Genomic DNA, 14675 nt, shown 5'->3' on the forward strand with positions numbered 1-14675 from the left:
ATAATTATTCATTACTGAAAAAGCTATTTCATATTTTAAACCTAAAAACTTAATTTAACACGCGAACAGCTGATTCTGGGAATTTTTGTTAAACTAATTATAGTAATAATGTGGTTTACACTGAACAGGTTTCCGCACCGCCATTTACATAGATAACTTATTTTAAAAACCCATTGTTGGGTGTTACTTTTATGTGTGTATGAAAACGTTCAAATTGCAGGTCACCCTTTGAAGTGAAACTTCTTTATCGGAGTTCGAAAAAAATTAACCTCACGCGTCACTTTTTTAGCTTACTACTCTAATAAAAAGTATTAATATGAGCAGAGCCCATGCCTCGAGCGGGATCGAGATGCCATCTTTATTTATTTGAAAAATAAATAATTAAATAGGTTGTCATTGGCTTTTGGCGGCAGTCAGTGGCTCATGTCAGTTCTCATGGACACCCACCTCCTTGGTTAGGAAGTGGACTAATTATAATAACAAAATAGTCTTCCTTATTAAACCTGAAGCGCGGTCCTACGTCTCCCGCGTTTTGGCCAGTATGTGTCAATGCGTAGCAATAAAATTCATCATACACAGATTGCAGGACACCTAATCACATTTTGGTGATAATTCTATAAAGGCTGCGATACAAATAAAGCTTAAGACAGCTAGAGTACAGTAATAATACAATATTTTTTGTATCTATAGGGTTTCGTACCCAGACGCTAAACTTTACTACCAAGGTATATATTATTACGAAGTCATGCAGTGATTGGTAGGAAATTTTGTTTTTCTTTCAATGATTTTGTGCGAAGCTTTCAGTATCAAGAGTCCGACTGGCTCATGACCGGTTTACACACAATTCAAGCTTTTCTATTACAAGTATACCTACATTAAAATGTATATAATATTGAAACTTGAACTTTTATTACTAGTACTAGTTTCAATTAAATATGTACGAGTATTTTATACGGGGCGATTGCCTACCCGACTTGCACAAGCCATTTCCTGGATACTATAGAAATACTTAAGAAATCATAATAAAATAATAGGCCAACTTAGTATACTGCAAATCAATTTCTCATAAAATGTATATACAGGAACTATTTTATGTCGTGCTACCTATATGGTCCAGTGGTTAGTGGCCCTGACTGCTATACCGCAGGTTGTTGGTTCGATTGCCACCCAGGACAAATGTTTGTGTGATGAACTATGTAATATATTTTTTGTGTTAGAATGTTATTTTTCTACATTTTGTATGCATTAAAATATATATATAAATATTTATAAAAGTAGTATATATATATATATATATATATATATATAAGTCTGTTTATAAGTTGTCTAATAGCATTGAAAGATCTTTTACGATTACTGCCTTACAGCTTCCTTATTAATAAACTATTTTCTACTAAACCAAGAAGAAAATCAAAGTTCAGATACTCGTTGATAAAAAAACCACATAGAGCCGATTATATTTAGCCGGAAATTATATCCTGTGTATTAGAAATATTACTTTGGATGAAACTTTTTTTATAAGAAAATGAGTACCGATATCATATATATATATCATATATAGATATCGTATACCTTTATAGATGTACCTTTGTTTCAGTGAATCGAATTTCAAGATAAACAGGCTTAAAAATAAGTTAGATCTTAAGAATATCCTACTTCAAAGTTTAGCAAGCAGAGTCCTCATGATTGGGACTCTGCTTGGGTCCGAAACTAGTCGGGCAATCCTTCTAAATACGCGTCAGTAAACCATCATAGTTACCATTAAATTATACTAAAAAGGCGGACAACTGCGGTAAAAGCTACTGAATAATAGTTATTTATTGCTTAAGTTTCCAAAATGTTTGCGCAAATTCTAATATTTTAGATATATACATAATGGTACTTATACATTATAAAGTAGATACGACAGAAATAAGGTAAGATGTATCAATTTATCTCAGCCTTATTTTGTATTGGAAAACTTTCAGTCGCAATTATGCCATAGAGTTCTGAATATGGCGGTAAGCCCACCTTATAAATATAGTAGAAATCGGGTCTAAGGTATATTGACAAGTGTAGGTGTTGAAGTACAATACAGCCTACAAGATGGTGAAGATTCATTTATTATATTTCATAATTTCTTATTATAGCATATAATGGATTTTGTCCAAAAAAATATATAAATATTTTTTTTTATCTATTTGTAAAATTCTACAACTAGTTTTAGCCAAATAGCTAGTCTTAACTACATAGCATGCCCATCCATCTTCCATTGATTTTGGCGCTGCGCCACTTCTTTCCAATCCACTGATTTTTATAGATCAATTCTTTTTTAAAGGTAAACTAAAAAAACAATTCAAGTGCGAGCGAAAACAACAAAATATTCGGATAGCAAATTCTTAAATTGGTCGGTAAAATTTCACCCATCGAAAAATGTTTGACCATAACTTTTGCTTAACCATGATCTTTATCTACCTATCACCGTTAATGCGACGGGAGACGGAAGTGCGGACAGACAGCGAAACCTCAGTCATATGGTTCCGTCTTTACTCTTTAATACGGACCTCTTAAAACAACTTCTAAAAACAAACGATACTAACGAACAAAACCAAACACAATCTAAAATCAACGCAAAACTCACGCAAAATCTCAACACAAAACAAATTTGAAATCAAGATCTAAAAAGTGTTCCGTAACAGGCAGAACCAGAGGGCGTTGTATGCTATATCTTTTTTGAAGATCAGCAAGCACGCGAACTAGCGTGCAACTCCTGTAACCTAACGACCTACCTAGAATATACCTCAGCCTAATAATACACCGGTGGGTGATAACATCTCTTGTAATACATACGTTTAAAAAGCTGCGGATTGTGACGATACCTCCCGTTAATTGTATTAGTGTTTTATCTTGATTATGTGTTAAATTGTGTAATAGTTCTTGTATTTTATTTGACCTTACTCGTGTAATTAGGGTTAGTTCTTTGCACAGTTACAAGTTAGTAGGTATGTGGTAAACTGTAGTGAAACCAAAGATAGCGTGTAGCAATTGTTTTCTTTTTATAAAACCAAAATGGTTTCCGACTTTGAATGAAAAATGCATGTCTTAAATATTAATTAGTTGTATCCTTTACCTTATTGATTATTAATACGTTGTTACAACGGGTCAACCTTCTTATATTTAGAGAATATAAAACAAAAATAAAATACCATTTCAAATCTCAACACAAGAACAAGTGGATCACACAAATGCAACTTAAACGCAAAATGTCCTACGCGAGGATCTAACCACCGCTTGGGTATCCGTTTAGACAAATCATTCAGTATCTATGCGTAAAGTTAAGCAAACACTTCATGCAAATACATACAGCAGATAAAGTTAAGCTCATAGCTGCTGATTTGATTAAAAGATAAGTTATCTCTGAATAAACAGACAGTGGTGAATTTGCCTGTCGATGACCGATACCAAGAATGACTGATAAGGGAATTGCTATCACCTGAGTTGATGGATAGGTTGACATATTAGCAACGGAATTACGACAAGAAATAATAATAAGTATGCCAATATTTGATATAAGACATTTGAAAGTTTATGTTAAATGATCATATGAAACAATTGTAAGAATAAATCTGAGACTCTAAACTTGACACCACGAAACGTCATCAACGATAAATTAGAATAAGCCAAACTTATAAACATAACGAAAAGTGCATCAATTTTCCTTTAACAGTAACAATCACTTTAACAACATTAAAAGCAAAAACCTGTTCAACTTAAACCTCTTAAATGCTTTACTAAAAATTAGCCTTTTCAAAAAATAAATCGTACGTCAGCGCCGCGGTAGGTATCGTAATATACTCCTACCAACATTTCATCACGTGTAACGAAGAAAAATAATAAAAATGTAGCTGGTGCTTATACATGGTATATTACAAGTAATACAAGCGTTTTTTCTAAATTATGGCTAATAGGCGACTGTAAATGTGAGTTAGGATGGACGTAAATCGAGAGAACACGGCTCATCTGAGCGTACAACGAAATTATGTTAAATACAGGAATATTATACAGGCGTGGGGTATTATGGTATGGAACGAGTATTAGTGCCACACTGATTTAAGTGTCGACTTTTATTAAAAAAATTTAAGTTCGAAATTGGGACTAGTGACGTTGAAAAATGACTGTGAATATGACACCTCAGTCAATTATAGAAATAAACTTTCACCTTCCCAAAATTGAGCGATAAATAAAGTGACCAAAATAAATTTATGCAAATCTTCGTAGATTATAATGAATCAATCCATTCTTAGTTCATAAGTATACTATTTCCTGTTCCATTGTCAATTCGAATATCGAATGTAAAAAATATTTAAATTAAATGTCATAATTTCATCTCATCGGAGTAAATCATAGAAATCTCATGTTTTTTTATTAAATTTAATTAATGACAACTATTTATTTTCGATGACACAATTCAATTTAAAAATTAAAACATAGAACAAACCGTTTCTGCTGTTCGATTAACTTGCTTTTAATATAAAAATTACAATAAATATTCAATTATCATTAGTTTGAAAATGAAAGAATTAATTTTTCAGTATAGGCCACCCGCGGAGTATAATTTTAGTGTAGTTCGTTCAATAAAAATTGATTGCCTCGTCGCATCGGGTTTGTTATTAAACTATTAAGATACTGTTAATATTAATAAAGTGTCTTACATTCTAATAGCGGTTGAGGTATCTATAAAATTTGGGATTTTATGCCTCTTACAACATGTTTACGTCCAACTATCCGAAGTGTTCTGACTTTGGTTTTATTAAGTTTCGTTGAATCTACTCGTTTCCTATTTTCATGTTTAACAGCTGTTTCTGATGTTAACATTTGCTTTAATGATTCAAACACGGACGTTTTTTAAGTTTTTGACAGGTATGTTGCGTAATAGTCGATTGCTTTTTGGTTCTTTTCATGAAAAGACGAAAAATAAATTATGTTTGTGAAATCAACATGACGCTTAAAGAAGTATTTTATAATTTTCTTTAAAAAAACCACTAATAAAAAAGATATTAACCGCGACAAGACGATCTCAAAGCTACCAAATAAAACTAAGGTATTCAAATAAAAAGTTTTATTACATCAATCGGATTACGGAACCCAATAATACACGCTACTAATTAATAGGCAAGGGTTTCGTCACCCTTTTTTAGATTCAACATCAGGTCACCACATTGTTTGTTAATTAATGTAACCGTTTTTTTATTCGTTGGACCAACGTATTTATACGTCATGCACACGAAACACGTATTGAATGGTAAGTTTGTAGAAGTAATTCTAGTTTTGGGGAATTGTAGTTTTATTGATATTTTAGTGCTTTTACTGGGTATAGTGATGGAGTACTATTCTCGGAAACGAGAAACGTAACTTGTTGCTATATAAGTTTAAAATAAAAATATGTAATGACGTATTTGTTTTTTTTTAACATTAAAATTTGTCATCCCAAGTATTTTGGAATCAGTTAATATTGACAGATTGTAGAAATGTATTTTTAAAAGTAAATTATATTCATTTAACTAATAAACCTAACTACGCCAAAACCTTAAAAAAATAAAACAATATTCTTGAATGATATCAATAAAGTTAAATAGAATTACATAATACTATTGAACTGTCCACATACAGCAATAACAATAAACACCAATCCGAAAGATAAAATGAATAAATAAAAAGGTTTCTTTAAAAGTATAAACGTGCAACACGACAACAAAGAACACAATCAAGCAAGATCATTATACAATCGTGCAGCATAAAAAGTACTGCACGACGACACCCGCCCACGCCCCACTATAATGACGATATATAGCCCAATTTGCGACTGAACGATACATTTCAACAACAAAGACTGTAAACCCTTCTAATAGAAGTAATTGGTGCGATGGAACAATTACAGTACAAGGAATTGTTGAAAGACGGTAGTTTTGAGTCGACTAGGCTAATAGATGAATTTAAGTTAGCGTTAGATCGTAAATTTTGTAAGGCAACGTTGGTTACTGTGGTCGACGCATTGATGAGATTGCTGATAAGTTAAGTGTAGTGTTCGAAACTGAAAATGCTTTAGATAATGTCCAGTTATGTGTACACCAATGTTTTACTAGTCAAACTAATATTTATTCAAACAAATCTGATTGCTGTCATTTCCAACATCTGGAATTATACTAACACGGTTTTCTGAAACTAAGTGTCAAAATGAATCGAACGGAATAAATTTGCCGTGCAATTGTAGTGGTACTAAGCATGCACAGGCTAACGACATACCAGAAATTGCAGCCGCTAGTCACGGTACTAAAATTAAATATGATTCATCTATGCGAAACAGAATTTCGGACGTGCAAGTCGAAGGTGATGATTGCTATCAGTTAGATGGCGCCTGCATCGCGTAGGCGTCCCTAATGACTCTCCCATGCGCTCGCGCTTCGCTATAATTGCAAGCTATCGGCTTATGCCCTTTGATCTTACTGAAGTAAAGATAGTTATTACGTACACCGAGGGTGAAATGAGCGTTAAACAGCTTGTCTGATAAATTATACGTGAAATAATGAAACGTGCAACCATAACTTGCTGGGTGAGGTGTACCTATTAAATTGTCTAACGCTCTTTAGACGGTAATAGCTGCGGTATTTACTACTTCAAGTTATGGATTTGATAAGGATACATAAATTCTGGATGAATTTAGTGTTGGTTTACTTCCTGGTTTATGTCTTGTAACTATTAAACGTTGTTTGTAAATTACATGGTACATACTACAAAAGAATTACTCATAATATTACCTAGATACATATTTATACTTACGTACGATAATGATTTATAGTTCACAATATTAAATGAATGAAGCATCACAAAACCTTTTTCAATCATTTTCTTTAAGTTACGTAACGGATTCATTCAAGTTCCATGATGTGAGAATTATTATGCTGTTTGCAGTAATAATGCTTATCAATATAAGTATCAATAACATTTATTTAATTCGCATTTCAAAAAATGATCCCTATTTATCTCTTAACTTACCATAGACGGTCAAAAGAGCAGGCTCGGAGATCCTCTTGCCAGCAATATTCTCAGCCACACAGCTGTAGTTTGCCATATCCTGTCGAAAACAAATAACGTTAAAAATAACAAGTGGCAATTTTATGGAGAATAAACGTAAACGTACTTGATCATGAAGAGATCAGCCATAACGCAAGACATACGATAGGATTAACGTCAGTGAATCTATTTATAGAGGCAAGAATGGCAATAACACACCAACAAAAGCAAATTCACATAAATCATTCAATTCATCCATGAAAAGGATTCGACCAACACAATTATAAGATCACATATATTTTGCTAATCTTCTAGAATGGCTGGCGACCTGCACTTAATCTAAGATGTCATAATGTCCACGATTATACAGGAATCTGCGTCGCACGTGGGTTATAAAGGTTTATTATGAGGTCGATAAAGTTAACGGACGTCTATTTATCCAACTATCACGGCTAAGCTTAAGGAGAAAAGGTATAGACTCAGCTTAATGGCTGGATTACTAAAACCTGAATTCTTGGAGATAGCTTACAAGGAGGCGATGAACATAAAGAATATTTGATAGAACCTGTCTTAAAATAACATTTGAAAATCAAATAGGTATATCTCGAGGAGCCGTCAACAACACGTAAAATAAAAAACAAAAGAGTTAATTAAGGTTTTACCTAATCATATATGATTATACCATAAGCGTTTTGTAACGTCATGTAAATATTTGTAAAACAGTCTAAATTAGCGCCCGCATTGCTTTAAAGGGCAAAATATAAATTAAAACTGTTCATTAAAGCACCCATCTCCGTAATATATTTTTACAACCGAAAAGCTGAATGTGTTAAAATTACAAAGGACGGGAGCCATTAATTTAAAAGACGTACAACACATTACGATCATATTCATTAAGAAAATGCTCTAGACACCTTTGTGAAGATTATGTTACACACGAACCCACAATGAGAGAGCGACTGACAGTGGCAGCAATTAATCCATGTCTGCTCACAGTGCCTAATTAGTGAGAGCTGCGTAGCGGAAACCGGAGATGGAATGAGTTATTTGCGATTGTGCCATTATTTGGTGATGCGGTTGAAAATATAGTAGCGGGATTTTTTAACTCTTATTCATTTTATAAATACAGTAAAAATACATGCAACAAACTGTCATAACGTTTGGACTTGATAAATGTTTACGACGACATTTTTGTAACAGCAATCCGAGGATTATTTTAATAATGTAATGTTAAATGTACGAGTATAATATTATTATGCAACACTGATAATTCCATTACATAGTATGTACTAATAACATGACCGAAAAGGCCAATGGCTTGGAATAATCTCGCAAATCGGTATCGTACCACTTTTTATAAATTGGCGATTTTTATCTTCCAGCAAATCTGAAAGCAGTATAACCAAACAAGAAATTAAATAAGAAAAATACGTGGGTCAAGTTAAATTAATAGCCAAAGATAAAACGTATCTTTTTCCATAAAATATATAATTGGATTAACACAAGCTTAACACTTTTATCACAGGACATCCAGCAGCTTTGAAAGACAACACTGGACGACAAAAAGTCGAAAAAAAGGAAAGGAACGCACGGCCGACAGCGACTTGTGTCGCAATTAATAAACGTCTGTCGCGCTCGACTAATTAGTCGCAGTCGCAGAGATAAAATAAATAATTTGCAATCGTGCGACAAGATGATGCGATTGTGCGCGCTGACGCTTTGAAGGAGCATTTTAATGAGGTGCGTGTCTTGAAGTTAGAAAATGCGTATATTTAGAACGTACATACATTAAATGTAATTGGTGATTTAATTAGAAGCGTTCATGTACGACTAATGCTGCGACATAAGATTTTACGTAATGATAACCCGCCAACAAGAGATTACGTGTCAAGTTGTAAATGTGACAGACAAATTATGATATAATAATTCGTCTTTAATTAAATTAAATCTATTGAAATGTTGTCTCAATGGTTCTGATAATCTAATTATAATTTATACGCCAATTATTTTATTAGAATATCAAATCGAACTTGATTTTAATGTAATCGAAAATATCATAAATGGAATGCTACATCGCGTACAAAAATAAGTAACACAATGTTATTTGTTTGCCTATAATCTTCATTTTCTTCGAAATTGGCCACGTGTTGATGTAGTCATTTCAAGTATGGATCACTGAAACTTCTGCTCTACTGGAACGACTAAAGATTTATTTTCAAGTGTCTGTACAGATAATTTTATTACTATACAAATAGTTGGCCTAGTATTGACATGTGTTCATAACGCGACTGTTCTTAGATCATGTTCGTACTTATTGTTTGGATTTGTGGTCGTATTTTATGAAGCTTTTAGTATTATGGCATTTAATTTATGGACCATAAACGGTGTACATCTGGGAAGCTGGTCGTTGGGTGGTTCAGTAGCATGTTTCTAATTTATATCATTATGATCTTTTTGGTTTCCGGGGTCAAGAGACCTACAACCATTGGGGAATTAACAAGTCACTGCTACACTTTTATCACCAAATACAAAACAATTCCAAATACTTTTTAAATATATCTTTTTGTAATAGTCGGAGGAGATTACAGGAATCCCATAAAGAAAAACTGAACAATGGTGACTAAACGCAAAGGTCGTGTGAAAGTCAACCCAAGACAAATCAACGAAAGGATTGTTGATCCTTTTAGTTGATTCGTCTTGTCTTGTCTGTATCGTTCTTGTTTTGTCAAAACATCTCGCAGCCAGATTTTGTATGCGCTTTTTTATTTAACAATTCTCAGAAGCAATGTAGAATTTAAGGAGCTCGTTCCCCAAATAATTTGTTTACATAATCATTTCAATTGCAGTTCTGTTCTCGATGTGTTTATTTTTTGGATCTGAAGCTAATTCGATTTAATTTTTATCATCAATATATTTATTTTATGTTCTTGGTCTGATCTGCAATCTGGACCAGCAAAGTTTTAATTAAGTGATTCGATAATTCTCGGAAACACAAATGGTCTCAGATTTTTTGTTCTGTCTCGAGTCTTTGGCACTAAATCTTTGGTGAGTCTTATTTTCTTAGTTTTTATATCCCAGTATGGAGATCGATACGAATACACGCCGCATTAGCTCATGATTAAGGACTCCTGTCCGAAACTAGTCAGACACTCCCGATAAATCTTTTTTATGAAGTTAACACCGTATCTTCTATCTCCTATTGAAACATTCATCAATCAACACTTACTTGCAAAGTAGCCCTAGAAATGAGTAGATTTCCTTCAGCAGAGATCAGTACATTGTGGTCTTGTTGCAGTGGCTGGCCGTGCTTGAGCCAGGAGACGCGCGGGGCGGGGGCGGCGGCGGGAGGGGAACACCGGAGCGAAGCTGCCGATCCTGCCTCCACTGACGTCGTTGTTGGTGATATTGCGAAAGGTTTCTTGAGATCTGTTGGAAAAAAAAACTTGTTTAGATTGCACGGATAGACGAGGTGGTTGGGGTTACCACGCCAAGCCAACTGAATGCAATGGGTCTCGGGTTCCATAGAAGCGTAGGACAAACATTTGTGTGATCTACGAATGCGTGTCCTGAGTCTGGGTGGTCTGGTCTGAGGATTAAATTCCTTAGTGCGGGAGTCGTTTTATTTTTAACATAAAACTTTTTTTCAGTTAGCTCTTACAAAGTAAGAATTCTTCATCTCTCTATTTGGCTTTTTCATTCTCATCATACTAAACAACTAACAAAGCTTTTTTTTATTATCCGTTACTAGCAGTTAGTTCTTTCTATCAAAATACAATGTCAACAGACATGGTTATACTTTCAGGCATAACTTGTAACAGCATAAGCTACCGCTTTTTACAAAAGTCACAAATACTTGCAACTTCCAACTGTAAATTTTATGGAAAACTCATAAATACACCGTTGAAAGTCGCAAGTGTGAGGAATTTGTGAATACAGCTTTACTGTAATGCGAATTTCGAGTAGCATACAGACAACGACGAAGTCAATGGACATTTGCGAAATTCCGACATCAATTACTTTTCACCGTTCAACAAAAATACGTAGGAAATGCTTTCACGAATGAAACACTTTTGTTGTTGGTAGTCCTTTATTTTAAGAACGAAACATTCTGCATTATTTTTAGTTCATTAAACATTTACGTTTTATCAAAATATAAGAATACACGGAAGTGCGATGACAATAAATTGTCTTAATTTTGCCGACTTCAAATAAGAGGGTTTTCGATGCACCAGGTATGTCTGTTTCTTTTACAATGACGTGACTTGACTAGTTCTATAGCTAAGCGATTTGATTTGAATAAGACAATTATATGTGAAACATTTATCTAAGCAGAGTATATTCCAGACCCATTCCCTTTAAACAGACTCAATACAGTGAACGACATTAAGTCGCTAACAATAATCCAATTGACCTATATTTTCGTTCTCAGGAATCTAATCAATCATTTTTCCCATCCCGCATAAAGTCTTAATTAATTGAATGAATATCGACGCAACAGTAGTGTATTACATAACAATAATGTAGTAAATAACATAACAATTATACGTCAATAACAATTAATATAACGCTGACGATTATTGCCAAAAGCTTTTGAACTAATTCAATGATACAATGACGTTACGCAAGATGTTTGATCCAATTTGTGGCAAGCGGGTGGTTGGCATGACAATGTAATAATATAAGACTGTAATCTAATGCCTTTATGTCGTATGTAAAAAATATCGCTCTGCGAATAACGATGTTAAAAAAAATCCGCTAATTTTTATAAGTATAACAGTGCCTTCTTGCGTTTAAAATAGAAAATATAACACGGGAGAAACGACTACTTTTAGATAACCAAAATTTCCACTAAATCAGAAGTCATTATTTAAACGGCACTAAAATGCTTTGATAGTGTTAAAAGAAATAAAGAGATTGAATACAAATAACACATATCAAGACAACGTTTTTGTTCCCGAAATTAAATCTAAATCGTCATACCTGTTCAAGTCCAATCAACATCTTCATTACATTTAACCGACCAATCATATTACTTCAAAAGCAAACCTTCTCACGTCAATCACAATATAAAAACGCAACGAGACTCTATTATATAGTTAATGCGCGACAGTTTCACCCACGCCGATAATTGTCGTTTCATTTAACAATTTAACGGTGTTTTGGTGTGTTTCCACCGTATAATTGAGTGCTATCTTAATTATTGTCTGAGGCTGCGTCAAATTATATGGTTGAATGTGTAGCCTTTTTTTAATGAGGTGAATGATTTTGAATCCACAGTCATTTGTTTATCAGAACTTTTTTGAATTCGTAATTATACCTAATGTTAGTTAGGTAGTACTTATTCTTCAAAATATTGGGCCGTCTCTGCATATATGAATTTGAACATAGCACTGAGTTACAGTCGGCTCATATGGAGCCGTGATTAATCACTTGATGAAATATTCATGTCGACTGCGATTCGGTTTCAGGTCCAGACGTCTCTAATGACATCACTATTGGCGACCTTTGTAATTCAGACTTGTTTCAAATGTTCCTCTTTTATCTTACTTAGATTGATAGTGTCTGTTTTGTCTTAGATTTATGCTATCTACAAATCAATCACTGAGTTGTCTTTGTTACATCGGCAACTTTTGATGGTAACTCCTTAAATGGGAGACAAAGATAAATCGTTCAAATAAGTATCCCACACAAAACATAACAAATTTCTAACACTGCGAAAACTAATACGGCGTACAGTCGGCACAAAATGTTCTGCCCTCAACTCCAAAGTGGTTAAATGTAGTGCGGCCATAAATCTGTTGGGTGTACGCTCCATTACTTGCTCTCACAGCTAAGATATCGCTGCACTATGGAGGTGAAAACTTGAGAATTTTCTGCGACTGCAACTTATAAACATGTTGAAGTGATATTATTTGTCAGTGTATTTCAACACAGTACGTTTCTTTCCGTTCTTTTCAGAAGAAAAATGAATGGTAATAACGTCGCTGCCGGCGCGGAGACAAGTTTTATCAGTAAACCTAGCGCTGGTTAGTTTCCAAGAAAATGTTTGTGGAGGAGACAGTGAGATATCATTGCCCAGTTTGTTACGTACTAGTTGTGTTGGGATCTGTGTCTAGACATAAATCTTGTTTTAAGTAGTGTCTCTTTGACAGTACCGAAACAGAATCTTTGGGTCATTTCGAGATTTTATTAACAAACTAACCCACACCAAACAGTTAGCTAAAAGAAATATTCTACGGAATTCTAGGTACATTACGTTTAATTTCCTCACGTACTTATGTCAGGCTTTACTAGAAGAATACTGCTATAAAACCATCTTTTACAGCCACATTATCGCAAGTATGTAGTAAACCTCTTCTGAAACCACCGCCAGTAATTCCCAAACGGCGGTGACTGGTGGTTTTAATTGAAAATTCTCAGGTAGAGACTGAAATTGGAACAATGCCCGAGACGCCCCCTATAACTTTAGTGCCTAATACTGCTATTGGCTTTGTGGTTTCCGAAGAATACGCTACAGTACGACCTGTTTCAGGGGTGTAGTGAATGAGGCCTAGGGGATTACTTACAACATTCGTCGAGATTTGACTAAATCTTCGAATTTGATTCCAAGAACGAAATTCGCAAGTCATGATTCTGGGGATTACGGAATAGTTACTGATATTAATTTTAATGTCTTTTGTGTCAACACAAGTATTTGTTTTGATTTTTTATTTTAACCACAAAACATGATTCTATTGCACAAGCTTCTAACTGATACTTTCACGCGCCGCTAACCCACAAACCAAATAATTTCGAATAAAAACTCCAGATTCCGTGTAACTTTAAACTCCACGTCTGATGGGCGTAAATGATAAGTGTTAGGTAGATCCGGGGGTTCGTGTAGAGTCATAAATTACGGCGCGCGTTTCATTTCCTCTACGAAATTCGTACCTACTCGACCGTGGACTTAGGAACGCTGGATTCGGTTCTATCGCTTGCGGATTCATTTTCAATTCATCATGCAAGATCCAGGATCTCGATCTCCGGTTGTGAGCAAAAATTTGTAAATAACAAACGAATTATTGGAATTGGGAATTTTATGTTTGTCCGTAAGATATAAATGACGCAGTAAGTAAATGGGAGTTGAGATAAAAAAAAAAGTACTAAATTAGTATTGGATTTATGATGGTGTAAATATTTAATTTGGTATATCATGTAGATTATAATATAAAATATATCTTAAGAAAGCAGGTACACATTAAACTCATATTTACATACCCTAAGGAAAATTTTCGAATCAGTGAAAGCTAAACCCAGTCAGTTACGGAATTTTGCATAAACACCAAGCCCGCTAATAGCTTAGAAACACCATAATTATTTATAGCACTAATTTCTATTCACGTTACTTGCACTAAATCATTTTAATGCATCGTCCTAACAATAATGGGGAAAGCTTGAATAAATACAAAACTTATGAGATACGTCTTAGGTGACTATTCAAGTGGTTGCTATAACTTAGGTACTTAAATAATTCAATCTATTTGAACTTTGAAGATTTACGAGCATGGACAGAGCAAACACTCTTCTAAAGTACGTCTGATTGACAAAATATTACTATTTCTATAGGACTAGTAATAGATACAGAA

General features: G+C 34.0%; 1 protein-coding gene across 6 annotated transcripts in view; it reads right to left on the reverse strand.

Annotated features, from left to right (window-relative positions):
- The window catches only part of LOC113502594 (netrin receptor UNC5B-like), a 128374-nt gene that overhangs the window by 31706 nt on the left and 81993 nt on the right, over positions 1-14675 (reverse strand). For all 6 annotated transcript variants that reach the window (XM_026884215.1, XM_026884216.1, XM_026884219.1 and 3 more), the window contains 2 exons: positions 10277-10476; positions 7033-7111 (listed from right to left, as the gene is read on the reverse strand). In XM_026884215.1, the coding sequence (XP_026740016.1) occupies positions 7033-7111; positions 10277-10476 (279 nt within the window). The remainder of the gene's footprint in view (positions 1-7032; positions 7112-10276; positions 10477-14675) is intronic.

Source organism: Trichoplusia ni, chromosome 17 (assembly GCF_003590095.1).
Source record: "Trichoplusia ni isolate ovarian cell line Hi5 chromosome 17, tn1, whole genome shotgun sequence".
NCBI lineage: Eukaryota > Metazoa > Arthropoda > Insecta > Lepidoptera > Noctuidae > Trichoplusia > Trichoplusia ni.